This window comes from Gallinula chloropus, assembly GCF_964237585.1.
Source record: "Gallinula chloropus genome assembly, chromosome: 6".
In the NCBI taxonomy this organism is placed as follows: domain Eukaryota; kingdom Metazoa; phylum Chordata; class Aves; order Gruiformes; family Rallidae; genus Gallinula; species Gallinula chloropus.
In genome coordinates, this window is record NC_140091.1 from 154,281 (window position 1) to 173,938 (window position 19,658).

General features: G+C 49.7%; 1 protein-coding gene across 1 annotated transcript; it reads right to left on the bottom strand.

The window, feature by feature from the left end:
- Positions 1-5,213: 5,213 nt before the first annotated feature.
- Positions 5,214-16,837, bottom strand: LHX8 (LIM homeobox 8; the record flags this gene model as incomplete). Its single annotated transcript, XM_084266500.1, has 8 exons — positions 5,214-5,290; positions 6,124-6,307; positions 8,137-8,232; positions 11,009-11,112; positions 11,552-11,772; positions 13,202-13,323; positions 16,278-16,436; positions 16,757-16,837. 8 exons carry the CDS (start codon positions 16,835-16,837, stop codon positions 5,214-5,216), a joined length of 1,044 nt encoding a protein of 347 aa, XP_084122626.1.
- Between the last annotated feature and the right edge of the window lie 2,821 nt (positions 16,838-19,658).

Sequence of the window (19,658 nt, forward strand, 5' to 3'; positions counted from 1 at the left end):
GTGGGGTGAGGGGGTTGTTCAATGCAGTTACAATTTCTTACAGATGTACTAAGCACTTAAATCGCATCATCACACCGGTCTGATTAAGCTGACAGGGGGGTTATTTTGTGAGACCAAAGCAGGTTAGGGTATGAAGTCAGCTGTGGGGGCTCTGGGCCACCAGTGCATAGCAAAGTAGATGGTCTCTGTGTGACTTACTAATGGCTCCCTGTGCCCGGTGTTGCCAGCCCTGTACCAATGCCATGCCATGAGCTGCAGGGCTGAGCACGCCTTAGCATGTCAGGCCACTTCAGAGGTGCCTGTACAAAGTCATGCAGATCAAATGGTCACATTACTGTGAATTCAACTACAGGTAATAAATATGTGCATGGGTTGGTTTTTTTTGTTTGTTTGAACCTGTACTTTGGGTAAGTGCCTGTACCCAGGTCATAGTTACGCTGGTATTTCTGCTGATTATTTCTGAAAACAGTTAAAAAGGTGACTGTAAGGTGTTCCTGCATTCCACAAATTACAGTTTGCATCTTATTTATATGATATTCTTATGTTTTGCTGTCTTTGATGACCTGATAACACACATTTTAAACAAAACAGAACAAAACCAAAAAACCAACCCCACACTCCACCCCATGTTTCCTTGTACCCTTTTTAAATGTAGTATCTGTCTGTCTCTGAAAAGGAATGAGTTAATTTTAAAATAAGGAACTGTTTAACTTTTTTTATCTACTGGTGTACTGTTACTTGTGCTAGGTCTCCCATATTTTGGCAATACACTTTGTTTGGAGCAGAAGACTGCTTTGTCCCACGAGCTCAACGTGGGAAGCAGTCCCGGTGTGGTTTGTGATGGTGGGGGGAGGTGGGGGTGGGGTGGTTCCTGTCACTGTGTGGGAGGGCTTCAAAACAAAAAAATCCAAACCCAGAACAAGTCACTGGTGTCCAGACAGGAGCCGATGGCAATGGGGTGTGTGCCAAGTGGGACCGCTCAGTGCGAGAGGGAGGGGAAAAGCCCAGGCAGAGTTTGCTGTGGGATGAGAGGAGTGTGTGCTTTGCAGGCAGACAAGGGAGCCGTGTGGTCCTGCCCCAGAGCAACCCCGGATGCTGCAGTTCCAGAAGCCATCACAGCAGACAGGTTGGTTTGGTTTGTGTTTTTAAACATGATCTGACACAGATTTGGTAAGCAGAGACCTTGTGCTGCATGGACACCAACAGTAATCTTAAAGCACCCTGTACATTAAAGCCAGAGGTGGGGGGAGAATGTTAGTGGAGTAGAAAAGATGAGGCTGGATGTGAAACAAATGATGGATGGATGGAGACTCAAGTAGCCGACTTGGGGTGGTCCACCTGGGCTGCTGTTCCTGGTAACGCCTAAGTAAGGCTCACACATCCTCACTAGACTCCCAACAGCCAACTGTTTTGAGCAGTAGAGCAAATGCTGACGTCATGACTCCTTTACTGTATCTTGTGGGCTTCATGGCTATAGGTAACAGACCAACTGAGTATACTTTAAAGCACAAACGAAAACCAGCACAAACAGAGAGGGAGACTGACAGACAGACAGACACAGACACACAGACACACACACAGACACAAACACAGACACAGACACAGACAAACACAGACACAGACACAGACACACACACACACACACACACACACTTACTTTTAAGGCATTTGTCTAAAGACAAGTTTGGCAATTTGGGTGCCCTAATCCTCCTGCTGAGCATCAGCCAAAGCTGAAGGATGTGCTTCAAGAAGATGGACAAAGAAAACAGCATGGAAACTGACACTTAGAGAACATGACTTGGTTATGAAAAACTCAGTCACTTTTGTTTGGCATGGAAGTCTGGGAGGTTTCTTTTGCTGGATTTTTTTTTCCTGAGAAAGTGACAGAATTCACATCAAATCTGTAAAAATTTCTACTATTGGAGACACTTAAGAACAAATTAGTCAAATATCCCCACTAGCAGTAGCCAAGGAATTTCATTGTGCCTTAGGGTGAAGAGCGTAGTAGAGAATGTCTGAGTACTTTTCAACTTTATGTGAATGCAAACTCATATTTCCAGCGAGTAGCTGGAATTTCAAAACATCTGGATTCCAGTGCTTAACTGCACTTAATTATTTGAAATAGCTCTAAAAGATGCTGTAGCAATAGGCTATTTCTTCACTCTGTAAACTGAAACACTACCAATTTCTACTGATAATAACCAGACATCCTTTAGAGATCCTGCCACATTTGTATCTTGTCTGTATTTCTCACTCCCACAGCAGGTTGAATACAATACATTTTATTTTGCAGCATAGTTTCTTTTTCCACTACACAATGATATGTGACCAGCCCCACCTTGCACTGGTCAGGAAGCTCAGGGAAGGCAGGGGAAAAGGAGTGAATGCTGATAGACACTCGTCCAAGAGTATTTCTAAGACACAACTGGCTTTAGTGGTATTTCTTCCTTTCAGAATCTCTTGATGCAAAGTTAGTTTTGCATCATCAGTTCCAATTTGATTGTGCTGAAACTATAAGCAAGTGCCAAATGACCATCCTGCCTTGCAGGCTAAACTCTCTGGGGTCAGCAGGAACATATCACTGTTCTCTGTGAGAGCATCCCAGAGCAGAGCTCTAGGCAGAGCTCTGTACTGCTCTCTGTTCAAGACAGGTCACTTTCAAGCAAGATATTAAGACCAATTTATTTCATATGCCAATTTCATATGCTGTTTAAGGTTTAAACTGAAGCAGTGTGCTCTGAAAGGTGCTGGCTCAGCATACTGACATTCTTGCAAGAGCTGCATTCTCTTACTGTACAGAGATCCTGTGAATTCCCCAGCACACTGATATCCAAGCTGTGCTCTTCAACAGCAAGCAGCAGAAGGGATGATGGCTCCAGGGGCAGGAGAGCAAAGTCACAAATGCAAACCAGCACATAACCAGGACATAGAAGGACAGCATTGAAACCTGCAGAACAGGCTGTGGCAACAGCTTCAGCTGAGAGCAGCAGGCCAAAGCTGTCCTCAGGCTTCCCCATGCTCTGTCAGCCCCACACCAGACAGCTGAGGTCAGCAGTGACACGGGTCTGACATTTGTACAGAGAAAACTTAAAGACCCAGATCCTCTGCCCAAACTTCCTATTTTCATCTCTGTTTTCCTAACCACACTTACAAATAGCTGCTTAAGCACTGGCAGTGATGAAAGATTAATACTCCTGCTTCCTATTTTCATAGGAAAGTGGGAAATTTTCCTCTCTGCTTACTTAAATCCTGCACTGACTTTGGAGCCTAACAGAAGAGAGAGTTTGCTAAATGATCTTAGACTTACTTTGTTTCAGGCAACCTAAAGCCCTTTAGTCCTTCAAATTAGAGTGATCAATTACTTTACTTTAAAGGACCCTAATGTAAGTCAAGTTGCATTTTAAAGCAAGACAACTGGATGCTTTTTTAAGTTGTCAAGTCACCTTTTGGTCTAAATTACTATTATTTAGTGTTTAACTAGTAGAGCTTCAACTACAGTAGGACTCTAAGGCTGCCCTACTTGTGTATCATACCCAACAAATGAACAAAAACCAGTTTGCTGCTACACGGGCTGTTTTGCATCACACAGGTTGATGGAGCTAGCTTAGATATTGAAAACATATCAAATTCAGCATTCTGCCCAGAGCACCACTGTTACATGTTACAATGGAGCATAGTCAAGTTCCACAACACCCACCTCCTTACACCTTTTTGTGGTTAAAAGGCAGTACAGCAGGGAATAGCAGCACAGACAAACTGCTGCACCAGTGCAAGCTGGTGGCTTTTGGTACCCAATCAGCTCAGACAGCTCTGAGTAGCACTTGAAACAGTGCCAACATTTAATTTATAGAACTGGAGTACTTCAGAGCTTGCCAGTAAAGTTATGCTCTTAAAAAGCCACCACCATGCTGCAGGGGCAGGGAGAATACCACTGTTTCTGCATTGACATCAGCACATTAACAGTGTCAAACACCATAGATGTTTGTGTGTTTGACTGCATAGGAGCAGAGATTGGAGTTCAGTTTGACACAGGTCAATTGAAATACTAAACTGGAATTCACTTTACCACAGCCTGCATTTTAAAGTAGTCTGTATTACTTACCATCCTGATGTGCAATTTTAGTTAGATAAGGCCACGGGAAGAAACAGAAGCTGAAGTAAAAATTCAAACTGTTAAAGCAGATACAAGTTTAGGTTCCCAGCTTGCTCACAGTTAAAAGCCTACCCTACACATGCACTGCTTTTTCTTCACAGAAAGGGTTATTGATCATTAGAACAGCAGGCCCAGGAAAGTACTGGAGTCCCCATCCATGGAGGTATTTAAAAGACACATAGACACAATGCTTAGGGACATGGTTTAGTGATGGGCTTGGCTGTGTTGGCTTAACCATTGTGCTCCAGGACCTTAAGTTTTCCAACCTGAACAGCCTTTTGATTTTCCTCCCCTTGCAAGCATGCATCCTCACAAGCAGCACTGTTTTACAGACAGTTAAAGTGCCACACAGCTGGGGTGTTTCAAGACCCATCTAAGCCAAATTAAGTATTTTTGAAGTCAGTTGAGAAGGATATGAATGCTCCTGAGTTTGGTGTAGTGTAGCTACATCTACTAGTGACCTTCTCTTTTAAAATAAGAGTCAAGTTAGTGCTTCATAAATGATCACAGTTCAGTCACAACCACAGCATTTTTGCTTAGCATGCTACAGCAGAAACTTTATTCAGTTCATCCTGAAAATATCTGCAACCAAAATTTATTTTTGTAAACTCACAGAAATAAGCTTTAACATAGAGGCTGTGTACAACTCAAATACAGGTAATACTTTCAGCAATAACTTACAGATACAAACTAATGATAAGCTACACTTTCACAAAGAATTGTAAACATTTTGCACAATTTTCAGTCCTTTCTTTTAGGCAAAGTGCTCTTTTGATGACAAATAAATTAACACACACATAACTAGAGTGGACTACTTCCAGACAATACAAAAAGGCGTTTAATAAGGCTTGTAAACCATGTAATAGTTATTTATGCAGAATCCATAAAAGTGTCTTGCAGGCTGAATATACTTACATACCTGGGCAGCAAAAACGATCTTGAAAATGCCTCAGACGTTAAATTAAAAGTTAACATTAATATCTTCCCAATTATATTTTTAATACACAATAAATGACTTAAGGTTACATCCTTAATAGATTATATCCCTGACAGAAAGGAATTAGGTGTGACTTATTGGCAGCTGTGTCATTGAATGGGGTAGCAAAGGCTGGAGTCCAAGAGCTGTAGGTGAATGAGCTACAAAAACAGAAATATTTACTTGTCAATTCCACTGGAGGTACAAAAATACTGTAAGCTATTAAATCCCACTGGGCAGCGACAGGTCACCAGCCCCGATCACCACAGCATGCTCCGCTTTCTCTAGCCCAGCATTCGCCCTCCTCCACCCACAGCCCACTTCACACCACTGCTCTAGAGAAAGATGAGCTCAGGCCACACGTGCAGCTCAGCGGCAAGTTCTCCCAGAGCATTCACAGTCCCTCCTAACTGCAGCTGTGAGCCCAAGCTGTTGGCCTGCTGGGTCGTAAGAGACACAGTGACAAGCAGACACTTCACCATGCTCCCTCCACGTGTGCTACTGGGAGGCAAGTTTAATTTCTTAGTAAAGCTGCTGGATTGAGCATACCTACAGTCTTTAGGGGTCAGGCAGTGGGTGGTAAACATATTTAATAGTATATTAAAATACTAGTATTGTAAATTTATCCAATATACTATATCTTGTTACATATATACTATAATAGTATATTAATAGTATATGAAATAGCAATTTTCAAAATGAAAAATGTGGAATGGATGTTTAAAAAAGCACTTGATTTCTCATTACTAGTGTTCATAGTTTGGAGTGGGCACAAGAAGTGGTCTCCACACCCAGATCTTCACCTATGCTTACAGTGAAGGGGACTGCTCAGAAGCACGCTTCTTAACGAGGTGCTGACAGCAAGTACACCATTGAGGTACTCTGTAATGAACACTAGAAATTAGAAATCCATTAAGCTTCTGTAACTGGTACTTGGTAACCTGTTCTTGCTACAGTCTATAAGGTCTTGGACGTGCAAAGCTGTTGTACCTACCATCCATATAGCTGTGTAGAGCAGTTAACATAGTCCCATCCTGGGGTACATACGCAGAGTATGCCATTTCTTCCAACATGGGTGGAGACAGCCTGGAGGGCTGGACTGCTGTGATAGGAGCGGTAGATGAATGATTAGGGCTAACGTGCTTCTTATGGCGTGCTCTGCAGTTTTGAAACCACACCTGAAAAGGGGGGGAAAGCATTTATATCATGCTAACGGATTGTGTTATGTTTCAACATCAGCATCGTAAAACCCTAAGAGTTCCAACTCCTAGTTAGCTGGGCCTTTAATGCCATGCTGGCTATCCAAAGGAAGAAGTATTCATTCTAAGCCTGCTCAGTGCCTCAAAACAGGCACAGTCAAGTCAGAAAAGCTTCTGTAGCAACCAACAGCCTACACCAGACAGGCACAGCAAGTGGCTGCGAGCTCTGTAGCCAGGCTGTCTGCCATGCTGGGCAGTGGCATTGCAGCCCTGTGGTGCTGCTTGGGCTGCAGCCCCATGGCATGTATGCATGCTGTATGCAGCTATCTTTCTGTCTGAGAGCTTCTGACAGCAAAGCGGGTCTTTCACAGGATCATAGACTCATCTGGGTTGGAAGGGACCCCAAGGGTCCCAGAGCTCCAACCCCCTGCCACAGGCAGGGACACCAACCTCCAGGCCTGGAGCTACACAAGGTTGCCCCATCCAACCTGGCCTTGAACACCCCCAGGGATGGGGCACCCACCCGCTCTCTGGGCAGCCTGTTCCAGCCCCTCACCACTCTTTCTGTAAAGAATGTCCCTCTAATACCTAATCTAAACCTCTCCTCTTTCTTTTTCACATTTATAATAAGTGAAAAGCTTCCACTTTTTCAAGGGTTGATCACAGCTGGCAGATACCTTGTTTCCACAGAAACTCTGTCAATCTTCCAGGCTAGAATAAGCTAAGGGAACTGCAAGCTTATTTATATAAAATATAATCCATATTATAGTAAAGCTCACATGCACACACTTTTTATACGTAAGTGATCTCTACTCTGCTCTGGTCAGGCCCCACCTGGAGTATTGTATCCAGTTCTGGGCTTCCTGGTACAAAAAGGACAGGGATCTCCTTGAGAGAGTCCAAAGAAGGGCTATGAAGATGATTAAGGGCCTGGAGCGTCTCCCTTATGAGGAGAGGCTGAATAAGATGGGGCTGTTCAGTCTTGAGAAGACTAAGGGTGGATCTAATTAATGTCTGTAAGTATCTTAAGCATGGAACGCAGGGGGAAATGGGCAGCCCCTTCTCAGTGTCTGTGGGGACAGGACAAGGGGCAATGGCTGCAAGTTGGAGCACAGGGAATTCCGCACCAACATGGGGAAGAACTTTTTCACAGTGAGGGTGAGGGAGCCCTGGGACAGGCTGCCCAGGGGGTGTGGAGTCTCCTTCTCTGGAGATATTCAAGACCTGTCTGGACACCGCCCTGTGCAATATGAGCTGGGGAGCTGCTTTGGCAGGGGGAGGTGTTGGACCCGATGATCCCTCGAGGTCCCTTCCAACCCCTACAACTCTGTGATTCTGTTTGCTGAGAGGCATCATTCAAGCAAAGATTCTATGCTGGTGTCTCTCAGCTTTGGATGGCAGGGGTATGTATTTTAAATCTGCTCTCTAGAACAGGTTACTAGATACTCACTTACTCTGAAAGCATCATACCATGAGCCATTTTCAGAGCATGCAGGTCTTAAGAACAGGCTATTGAAGCCAAAAGTTTATCTTTAGAAGAACTTAGTGCCAATTTCTGTAGCATTTAGACCAAGAAGTTTCTTCCTGGGAGATTATTAATCCTCCACGCAAAGCGGAAGAGGAATACAGCAAGTTTTCTGCAGCAGTGTGTTTGTTCTAGACCCATTCCCAACTAAGGAAGGTGTCTGATGTTAAAGCTGCCACATTGGATCTTTTTCCATCTCAGAGCAGCCACGTGGAGAAAGCTGTTATTCAGCCTTATCCAGCAGGCAGGTACCAGGCCTTGTCAGCCCAGTGACTTCGGTTACCTGTATAACACGCCTGCTCAAGCCTGTTCTTTCTGCCAGTTTCTGAAGTGTTTGTGCATCCGGATTGTTGTCCTGAGCAAACTGTGCTTGCATAACCTGAAAAGGCAAGATGAAAGACTGCAGTATTTTGCATGAGGCCCTGAGCATGACATTAGAGTCCTCTCAGACAGCAGTCCTACTCCTTGTCTGGTATTAGGAAACTGTTGTATTCACTAGCCCTCAGACAGTCCCGTTAAGATACATTAAGGCCAAAACCAGTTACTCCCCAAAGCCAAAATACAACCCCTTTACCAGAAATGGAAGACAACAAAATAGCAAGAAGTAGTTAAATTCGCAGGGGGGGCTCTGTTGTGATTGCATTGAAAGGTCTGTGGGAAAACATTTTCTGCAAGCAATTCAAACACGCTTGATAAAGACAACGTCTATTGCAGCAGAGCACAGCAGGAGGAATGAACTCCAATCCGCCTCTCTGAACTTGCCAATCACTATCTAATCTCATTTTAGATGGAGCAACCCAGCCCTCTTCAGTTGCATGGTGACTGCAGGCAACTGGGAAACACTTTGTGCCTCACTTACCTTCAGCTGACCTGGGAACCCAGAGGCTCCACCTTGGCTGACCTGCACATCTGTGTTGGTTACTCACCTTTTTACAGAAAAATTAGCAAACACCTGTCATTAACATAGGAATTATGTTTTTTTGAGGAAGTAGTTGTCAACTTAGCCTGCATCCTCAACAGTTTTAGAGCCTGTAGAAGAGTTTACCTCTGTTAAGGAGGTAAGGCTTCCTGGATTTCCGCAGGCTCTCTTCAGCAACTTAGTAAACTGCAGTTTCTCACTTCTGGATTTTGTCCCTTGATGGTCTGCAAATTTTGCCTGGCTTCACCTTTGAAGATTCAGACTACTTCACATTTGTAACAGTTGAAAATATTTACTTTCCTACTGCTTCATACAAAGGCAGCAGAAAGCACCGTGCAAGTACTTTGTGTGTTACTCCACTGACCCATCCCTTGCACACTTCTCCAGGTGGAAGTCTTATACCCAGGGACAGAGGCTCTGAGCAGGCAGCAAGGGCCATTAAACAAAAGGCCCACTGAAGTAGGCTACATTCTATTTAAAACAGGAGGAAGGAGAGGGGAACATGGAAGTTTTGACAGCAAACAGGGAGCAGGCCTGAACAGAGTTCCTACCACAATGGCTGGGCCTATCTCCCTCCAGCTACTGCTGGAAAAGGCAACCCCCTTACAGAGGAGCTCAGGCACCATGTCCAGAGCCCTCACCCCACACCCCCTTTCAGATTGCTAACAGGCTTGCTCTGTACGAGCTCCACAGTCTGTCTCCAGGCATGGCTGAAACAGCTCACCAAGCTTCAGACAGCCTCATGCCACATTACACAGCACTGGTTAAGTGCCTCACATGTCACTACACCCCAACTTTAGTTTTTAAACAACTGCTTTCAACCAAGAGGGGGGCAGAGAGGGTGGAAAACAAATGTGAAAGACAGAAATTTCAAGACACATTACAAGCTGAAAGCAAGGATGTGTTTAGTACTAGGTAGAAAGCCACCACTTCTATCCCACTACCAGTTGAGGCCTCCAAACTGAGTCTCACCACTACCCCTTTCATCAGGAGCTGGCCCTGCTCACTGCTTCTCCCTATAGAGCTAATTTAAGCAAAGCAGTGATCCAGAATGTAAAATAATTCATATTTGAGGCAGTCCTGAGCGAACTCCTGCCAAGGCAGCAACAAGGCAAGAAGCCTTAAGAGCAGAGCAGATGCAGGTAATCCTTTGCCCCTGTTCAGGGCAGGCTTGACCCCACATGTCCAAGCTTCCTAGCTCCCACCTCCCTCGGTCCTGACCATAGGAAGGAATAGAATGAGTGGCTGAGCTAGTATAAAGGGGTATTTGAAAAGCATACTTCAGTAACACATCAAGAACGAAGTGGACAGTACAAGAATTGCTGCCAAGTGCTTCAGGTGCATTTTCGCTCTATTTCACTCCATCCAGCACTATGAAAAGAGAGTACTAAAGTAGACAACATTAAATACTGAAGCTAAGTCTTGAAACACTGACACCAAGACTATAATGACTTTAGTATATTTTTAACTGGCAAAGGTCAAAGACACTGAAGGGATCAGCATGTGAAGGATTTTGGAAGGGATGGAGTAAGGGAGGGAAGCAAAGCAAGAGACGAGTCCCTGTTGATAGTCTCTCCTCCTGGTGTACAAGACCACAGCCACAACTATAACGTATGATTTTAAAAGCAAGGATTGAAGAGAACAATCTTAGGAGGAAAAAATGGCAGTTAAGAAACAAATGTGCAGTTGCTCCTTATCTTCTCCATAAACAAAAGGAAAACAACAAACAGCCATGGATGGGATTCAGCCCACGCTCACGTGCATGCAAACAGGGACCCACGATACTTGCCTGTTTCAAGAACACAATGTTTGTTTATTACAACAAAATTTAAACTTCCATCCTGCTAATGTCTTGAAGTCGTATACAGTACCCATCTTTTGTACAACTCTTTACATTACATAATTCCAAAAATATTTTGTCTTTCTGAGTAGCGATGTAAATGCCTGATTAAATAGATTTCATCGAGCAATCAAAATAGAACAACCTTTTTGTTTCCACTCTGTAGAATTACGGGTTGCCCCCAGGGAAATAAAAAGCTTGAAGAGTAACGATTTCATATTGAACTGCTGAAGCTAACAAGCAGTTCCAGAAACATGCTGTGTCTTGATGGTTTATGAAATAGTTTAAAGCACGCAAGCTTTTTCTTTCCCCTCTATACGCACCCCATTTTCTATCAGTGCAGCACCCACATCCTGCCTAAACCCAAACTGTGCACATTTTTAGCATTGCCTCTACCTGTAGTTGATCTGCCGTGAAGCTGGTCCGAGCTCTTTTTGCTGGTTTTGGATGATTAACATCTTGTTCTGTTAGTAACGCTCCTTCCACACTTATCCCATTACCTGAAGCATTAAAAAGAACACACCATCTGTTAGACCCTGAAAACATCGTTACTCCTAAGTCAGACTGTCCTCTGAGACTAACCAGCAGTAGCTGGCATTTCAGCTTTAAAACAGTCAGATTCCATTCAAAGCTACATTGATCTGTCACCATTACCCATTACACCTCAAATGACTCCCTTGCAAGCGAGGGAAGGGATAGATCCAGCCCGGTGTTTTATCAACTAGATGTGCTCTTGCTCTCTTATCCTTAGGACAGAAAACAAGTTACACAAACTTTAAAAAAGTAACATTAAAACATCAAATCATTTGCACATTGTTTTAATTCAAGAACCTGTGCTTCCAGCCGCAGTAAAGCTAGGTAATTACACCTTAATAAGGAAGACGCAGTAAAACCCAACAATTAAGAGCAATGCCATTTTAAACAAAAGCAGCATGTTACCGTTTTCAACTTCTCTTTTCAGATTGTCCAACATGCAGTCATAGTGTACCCTGCAAAGGACCTTCTCTTCCACCAACGCAAACTCCTCTCCAGTGGAAAGCTGTCTCTTGCAGGAGAAGCACGCAAAGCAGGCCAAGTGGTACACGTTCCCCTTCGCTCTTCGGACCCAGTCAGTAGAATGAATGTGCCTCCCGCAGCGGGAGCAGCGGGTGCCGTACCGCCTGTGGAGACAGCGACGACAGGAGGGTGAAGGCACAGACACCAGCCCTACCGAGGGTCAGAGGCAACCGGGATACACCGCTGCAGCCGAGACACACAGCAAGCACACAGACCACAGGGAATTCGGGGACAGCTTAACTGAGCTTTTACTGGGGAGCAGGAAAGAAACCTAAAGCAGCAAGTTGTTTTTGGATGGCTTAAGCTAAGACCACTACTGAACTACAGAAGTTGTGAGGCAAAGAGTAAAACTTAAACAGCTCAACTGCTACAGGAGTTCAGAACTTCTCATCTTCCCTTTTATAATGATAGTTACACTTCAAGAAGCTGCGAGTAGGAGATGGAAACAGCTGACTGCTCAAAATTCTCTCAATTATTCAAATATATTTCACATTACTCTAGCAGCAGTCTGAATTATTTTATTTAGCTATATCATCCTTCACAAATCATTCAGTCCCCTTCAGCAGAAGGGGGAAACTTAATTACCATCACATTATGATTTTAAAAGATATTCAAATATCTGCAAGTATTTACATTACTACAGTAAAGTATTTCTCTCTGAAGAGGAAACCAGCCACCAAGATATGTTGATTACGTAGATAAAAGTTTATTTCTTTCCAGAATAAAAATCTTTGCAGACTACTTTTTTTGAGGTCCTGCAGAACCCTGTTTCTCTAGAACTTGATGATATGGAAAGCCTGTCCTCTCCTGCTCTTTTGCAGCATCAAGTCAGGGTAGCTGGACATAGCCTATTCACTACACAGGTGGGAAGCCCATGAATTCTTTGGTAAGGGGGAGTACTAGCAATCACACCAAAATTAACAGCAAATTTCTTCCCTGCTTTCCAGGCCGAAGATTTTGTGGCAAGAGTACTTCTAATGCAGCACAAATAAGTGTTCTCCTTTACAGGCAGAATTCTTCCTGTCCTAAACCTTCCTGTGGTGAGTCTGATCCAACTGCTGAAAGCTTCTTTGAAAGATCACAAAGTCAATTTGGGGTTGTTTCTGCAGTGCCGTGCGATACCCCAAGTCTCACGCCAGCGCAGTGCGAGTCCAAACGGTGCATCACCTCAGCCCCACCTCACATCCTCCATCAGCGCGGACCGAGGATGACACTGGGCACGCACGACAGCTCTACCACCGCACTGCGGCAGGGACTCCGACCTGCTTCCCCCCGCAGCCCCGCGCGTACTGAGGTTGCTGTATAAATGCAGTAGCTGCGCATAGAAACAGAGGGGGAGGCCTGGCAGGTAGTCACATTAGACAGGCCTGGAGGTCCTCCAGTCCCAGGAAACATCCCTGTTTAACTCCTGAAAACAAGCCAAGCAAAGAACCCCCAAAGAGCCTAAACACACCTTCTAGTTGCAGCATAAGCGAAAAGTAACAAGCGAGTGTGACATGCTATCTAATAGAGTGATATTCCTGTGTGATATACCTGAAATAATCAAGTTTGCAGAAGATATCTTTATCTTTGATGTAACAGCTGGTATGCCTTCCCAGAGACGTTCTGCAAACGCTGCACGAGAGACAGCGCACGTGCCAGCAGAGGTCATTTACCTGCAAGAACATGGAAGAAAAGCACCCCTCAATGTTTGTGCTACCGATATTATAGTTCATATTTACAAACATTATTTTTTTCATCTATTAGACAGTGCCAAAAGTTACATGTACCACAATTCACGGAAAATTTTTCTAGGCAAACCATTTCTCTCCTGTAGGACAGAGTGCATATTAAGGGTTAATTAATCTCATAGAGGTCCTCAAAATGAGCTTTCATGGTTTTGTAATTAAAAGCACCAGAAGAGGAAGCAGGAGAGTCAAGTTCCACGTAGATATTTTGTGCCCGGTTCTGTTCTCACAGTGTTTAGAGTAACAGAGCAAGTTTTGGCCTTGCATGACCTTGGGATGATAACTAAGTTGCATACTTTTATTTCCCCAGCCTGTAAAGAGTCCTGCCTAACAAAGAACACACTTTGCAAAGTGATTTGAAATTTTAAAACATGAGTGTTGCAGAAGAAAAAGAAGAAAGTCTGTCAGGAAACACACCAGGAACCATGCCTGCATCTGCCCGGGTTTCTGTTAAAGCAAAGTCAATGGAGCAAGATTTCAAAATATCAGCAGTTGCTTTAACAGCAAATTCAACAATCTTTAAGTATCAGCAGTGAAGCTAGGCAGTTACAGAAAGCAGCGGCAATCAGCTGTTTTGAAAACTCCTGTAAATTTGCCAAATAAACTAAGCTCAGTTATTTTAGTTTATTCATTGCTACAAAGAGACTCTGTCGCACAGACATTCAGCATCACACGTCAGTTAAAAACACTAAATAATTGAAAATACAGGACTCCCAGTGATCATAAAAAATAAGTAATAACCCCATGGATACTCCCATGGCAGACAGAAGGAATTCTGTAAACCAAATGATGAGTAAGTATAGATTTAGGTTTTTTTAATTTTCTGAGCCAACTTCTCCCTCGTACCAAACAGCCCAGACATCACCTACAGCAAAGCAGCAGATTTGAGATAATCCAGGATGTGCCTTCCACCAGGAGCACTGCCAGACAACCCGCAGAGAAAGTGAGGTTTTGACTCCGGCACTGGGGCTGGAATCACCAGTCGCAGACATTCTCCAGGTCACAACACCACAGTTTGGAGCTGCCCAACAGCCTCCCCACTATTATCCCACTGGCACCTTCCCTACGCTGACAAGTTTACATCACAACGTAATGTGAAACTGCTGATAACAGCAGTCACCAGGCCGATCCCCCTGAAGCCTCTCGGAAGCCAGCAGCACGCAGGCAGACAGCAGCACCTGGGCCCAGCCCAGCCAGCCGAGGGGTCCCACCACGCGAAGGCTCTGCAGGGCCTGTGCCCGGACCCCCGGCACAGGAGCCCGCATGGAGCCAGGCTGCTGCCGCCCAGCCTGGAGCTGACACCGCAGCCTGACAAAACTCCTCTTCCCGTTTGTTCTTCCAAGGCTAACGCTTCTCCACGGAAGAGGACATCAGCAGCTTTGACAGTCGTCCCATTCGAAGTCACCTGCCTACATCCTTGCTTACTAATTTACCGGGCTGCAGTTGGAAGACACACTGCTAGTGGCCAGCAGGTACTAGTTTACCAGCACAGATTCCTTTCTCTGCCCGTGCAGGAAGCAGCAACAGCTAATTTACCTTAATGTTAAGTCGTTGAGAGGTCCCTTCCTTTCAGGCAGAAAACAGCCGTGATCAGTAAACCAGCTACCGAAACCTCACTGGAGTTAATCGGACTGGAACCAAGTTCCAAGCTTAAGTCCACCCCACTCCCAGCCCTTCCACACTATTCACGTGCAAGCTCAGCCTGTTGCAGTAGTGCCTAGGATTCACTAGAACAAAAGGTACAGAGCGGCTCCCCTGCACCTGCACTACTCCAAATGAGCACCAACCCGCACTCACCTTCCTCTGACCTCCTCACCCCAGCCGAGATCTAAGCAAGTAACCCAGTAACATCCTTGAGATGTTTTCAGTGGTGGTACCGACTTCCACTCCACTGGGTACCTCATGGCTTCACTTGAGGCTGCATCTAAAGGCATTGAGTGACTTCTAGTTCGATTGTCTCACCTCACTTTTGAGAGTAAAGAGGGCAAAAATCTGACCCAGGATAACTTTAGTGGCTGTGATACAGAAGGAAAACAGCCCCCTCCCAGCCACACTAACACTTTAAAGTCACGTGGCTTTAAAAGCCTGGTTTTGAGAGATCTTCTCGGTCCTGAATGCCAAGCCCAGCTAAACTCTGCACTCACAGCTCGTTTCCTTCACGAGCTTACCAGACCACCTTTTACAGGAATAATTTCTTCCCACGTTTCTCGAGAGACGCTTTTTACTTTGATATCCACAGCATCACACCAAAGGACTTATTTTAGCTAGTAACAAACGGGTCATAGCACCACTGATTAAGCAAGAGCATAAAGGACGGCGAGGAAGGTACCCGCGTTACTAGCCGCTGGTGTTCCTCCCCCGTGTCTCCTCCAACACGTAAGACAGACACACCACCACCCCACCAAAACCCCAAAGCAAACCACCCCGCCAGCGCAGAAAAGCGCTTCCCGGAACACCGGCAGCGACGGAGCTCTCCTCCCAGGCCCGACCAAACACCCAACTCGCTCCAAACTTCCAGGCGCGCCCGTCTCCGCAGTAGCTCCCTCGCAGCCGAAGGGAACGGCGTTCGGGGCGAGAGCGGACCGAGCCGCCGCGGATGCCGGCAAGAGCAGTGCGGGGAAGCGGTCCGGAGGCGAGGGGACGGGGGCACACGGGCACAAGGTCCCCGCCGAGCCCGGCTCCGCGCCGCTCCCCCCATCCCCGCCGCTGCAGGGCCGGCCCGGGAGCCGCCGAGGTAGCGGGCGTGGCGGACGGTGTCGCACGAGCGGGCCGGGCCCCGCGGCCTCAGCCGGTCCCGCGGGCCGACACCGCCCGTCGGCGCGCCGGGCCGCCGCGCCACGTCGGTGGGCGGCCTCGCTCACCGAGGCGCCGGGCGCTCTTACCTTCAGCAGGTACTTGTCCACGATCTCCAGGCCGCAGCTGCTGCACACGCACTTGCTGGGGGCGCAGCCGGAGCCCGAGGCCATGGACCGCGGCGAGGAGGGGGGCGACAGCGCGGCGGAGGAAGAGCAGGAGTCCTCGTCGGCCGCTGCGGGGCTGGCCTGCGGGGGAGCGCACGGGAGACTGCGGTCAGCGCCCGGCCCCGCCGGCTGCCGCCGGGCTCGCCAGGGGAGCTCCGCGCCGGCCAGGCCCGCCGGTCCGCCGGCACCTGCGGGGCGCCGCCGGAGCCTCCCGCGAAGGGTCGCGGCGGGAGCCGGCGTTTCTCCGCAGGGCCGAGGCGGGACGCCGCGCCCGCGTCCGCCGGGCTCGAGTGGGGAGCGGCGAAGCGACGAGAGCGGCCGCCGTCCCGCACCGGCGCCGCGCCCTCCCCGCCGGCGGCCGCCCGCTCGCTCCCGGTGCGCTCGCTCGACGCCCCGCGCACCTTCTCCGAGGGACCGCCGAGCGCGGGAAGGTCCTTGTCCTCCAGCCTGCAGACGAACATCGGGTCGCTCTTCCAATACATGGCACTGCCCTACCGCATACCAGCTCCGCGGCGGGGGCGCGGCGAGGCTGCTCCGGGGACCCCGCGCCCGGTCTCTGCTCTCAGCGCCTGCAGGAAAAAAGTTTTGTTTTCAAGTGGGTGGACCCCGCGGCGCGGGGACCTGCCTCGCTGGCCTCACCTCCTGCACAAAACCCGCCTTCCGAGCATGGCGGGAGCGCTATCTCCGCCAGCGAGCCCGCGCCGGGCTTTGTGCGGAGGAGGAGAAAAAAAACAGCCCACAAACCAACGACCAGAAAACCAACAACAAAACCTAAAAAAACAGCAACGAAAAAACCCGGAGGATTCCCGCCCGCACCCCCCCGCGCTTATCTCCGTCGTTTGCCGCACTTTCCCCCGCCGCCCCAGTCTAAACAAAGATTCGAGTTACATCTCTCTGTTAGCGAAGTCGACAAACACGGCAGAAAGCGAGAGCACGTGTGAACGGGAACGGCTCTTCCACGCTGCTGAACCCCCGAGCGTAATCCTGCAGCTTTGACTCACTAGTCCCAACACTGCCTCCCCCCTGCTCCCGCCTCCACGGTCCCACCTTTCTCGTTAAGCTGAAGCAGCAGCAGCTGAGCTGCCCCAAGGCCGGAGCGTTGCTCCGGTTCTAAAATCAAGCCTGATAAGGCTACGGGTGCAGCTTGTTAACATCAGTGCTTTAGGTCGCGCTGAGGGCAGCGGGCGCCGTGAACTGGCCGCCCACAGCTCCTCTCGAAACCGGACAATTCCTTTTCAGCAGGCGATGGGAACGCTCTTCCCTCTCTAACGAACCTTGCCCACAGAGCTCCCACAGACCCAGCGGTGTTGCGGGGCAGGTCGGGAGAATAAAGCAGCGGCGTGTGCGCCGCAGGTGCGGGGCATTAGGCGCCTTTGCTGCCCCGCACGCACCTAACCGGCCGGGCGGCTTCAGTTACACTTGTCGTCGTTCATGTCTTGCCCTCTCTTTGTTTCAGCTCCACCCGACGACAGATGTAGGACACGTTGCAGGGCCTCGGTAAAGCAAACCGAGACAACTGCCGTGCCCCTAGAAATATTAGCTCGATAAAAGGGAATCATGCTTTTGAGAACCCGTGTGAAAGGAGAAACCTCGCGTTCTTGTCCCCCTAACAAGTACAACCGTTGTTTCAGATCCCGGGACCCGATTCTGTAGGACCGTAAGGGAACAGGCGGCAGTGCCGAGCCCCGGTAAATCCGGGCGTTCCCGGTCAATCAGTCGCTTGTCCGGCGCTAAAACCGATCTAAGGCCTGGGCAGCATCTCGCATAAATTCAGTCCCAGTGCCCGCAGCAGCCGCTGCCACAGCCGGGCGAACGCTGGTTTCGTTTTCCGCCCGCGGTGAGGCTCGGGCGCGGTGTGGGGGCGGCGGGACGGAGCCCCGAGCGGCCCCGCGGTGGTGGGCGGACGCGGAGCCCCGCCGTTGCCTCGGGTGTGTCTCTGGCAGGCCCGGGGGCGACTTTCCGCCGTCTTCCCTGGCGGGCCCAGGGCTGCCCGAGCTGCCCCCGGCCCGACCCGTCTCCCGGGACGGCCCGTGGCCGAGGCAGCCCCCGGTGCGAGGTCCCGCGGACCTCGGCCCCGCCGGCGCGCTTCCCGCGGGGAGACGCGCTCCGGGAGTCGACGGGCTGCTGCCTGGCAGAGCACGGTGTTCTGCCGCCGGTGCCCCGGCGTACCCGCCGCACGGGGCGAAGAGAAGCGCGGACCGGGGCCGCCCGCCCCCGGCCCGAGGCTGGCGCACCGGGGTTTCCCGCCGGTCCCTGCTCCCCTTCCGCAGCGGTGGCACGGGCCCCACCGGCCGAGTGCTCGAGCGGCGGGAGTCCAGGGCTAGGCGTCAGCGCGGCCCCGTGGGCTCCGGCGGGGGGGAGCGCGCGTCCGCGTCCCGCGGAGAGCTCGGACCGGAGCGGCAGCGGGCACGGAGCCCGCCGGGACCGTCAGAGGTACGATATCAGAGCCGCCGTCTGTCGTCGTCGTCAAGACAGACAACGAACATCTGACGGGGGGGCCTCCAAAGAGAAGCGCCGTGGAGGAAAGGGGGTCTAGACCCGCCGAGAAGAGAACCCGTGGTAAGCCCGGAGCGCGGCGAGACCTGTCCGGTCGCTCGTCCGGCAATCGCGTCGAGTCTGTCGCTCGTCGGTCCTTTTTCTGCGTGGTCAACGAGTTATTTCAGGGTGTTCGCGGGGCGGGCTGCGTGTTGGCTTTCGGTAGCAAAGCTCCCTTTCTGCACGCGCACACCTCTTCTCCGGCAAAAGAGTAGCAGCCAGAGCCCGGGAAGTTAACCCGGCTCGCTGTTCCCGCGGTCACCGCTGGTTCTCAGCGGTAACTTACGCGGCAGCTGTCGGAGGAAAAGCCGCGCACCGGAGACTTGCCGGTTTCTTACCGCTTTGGGAGCCCGGCTCCGCCAGGCGACGAGCGAGCGCGGCGGACAGCCGAGGCGACAGCGGCCCCCCCGCCGCACAGCCGCGACCGCCCCCTCCAGCCGCGGTTCCCTCCGCTCCTTGCTTCGGCTCGGGCCGCGGTGGCTTCGGGGCGTCTCGCCGTGACACCCCACCCTCCCCCACCCCCCGCGGCCGTGCCCTCCCCGCGGTGAGGACCCCGCGGCTGCCCCGAGGCTCTGGGGAAGCGCCCGCGCGGTGCGGGGGTCCTTGCGGCCGCGGAGGAGCGGGACGGGACACGCCGCTCCCCGGCGCGGGGTTCGTCCGGGGCCTCCCGGGGGCTACTCGGAGCCGGGGGCTGAGTCGGCGGCCCCGGGGGTGCGGAAGGACAACGCGGCCCGAGAACCGGCACGGAGACAGCCCGGTAGCAGAGCC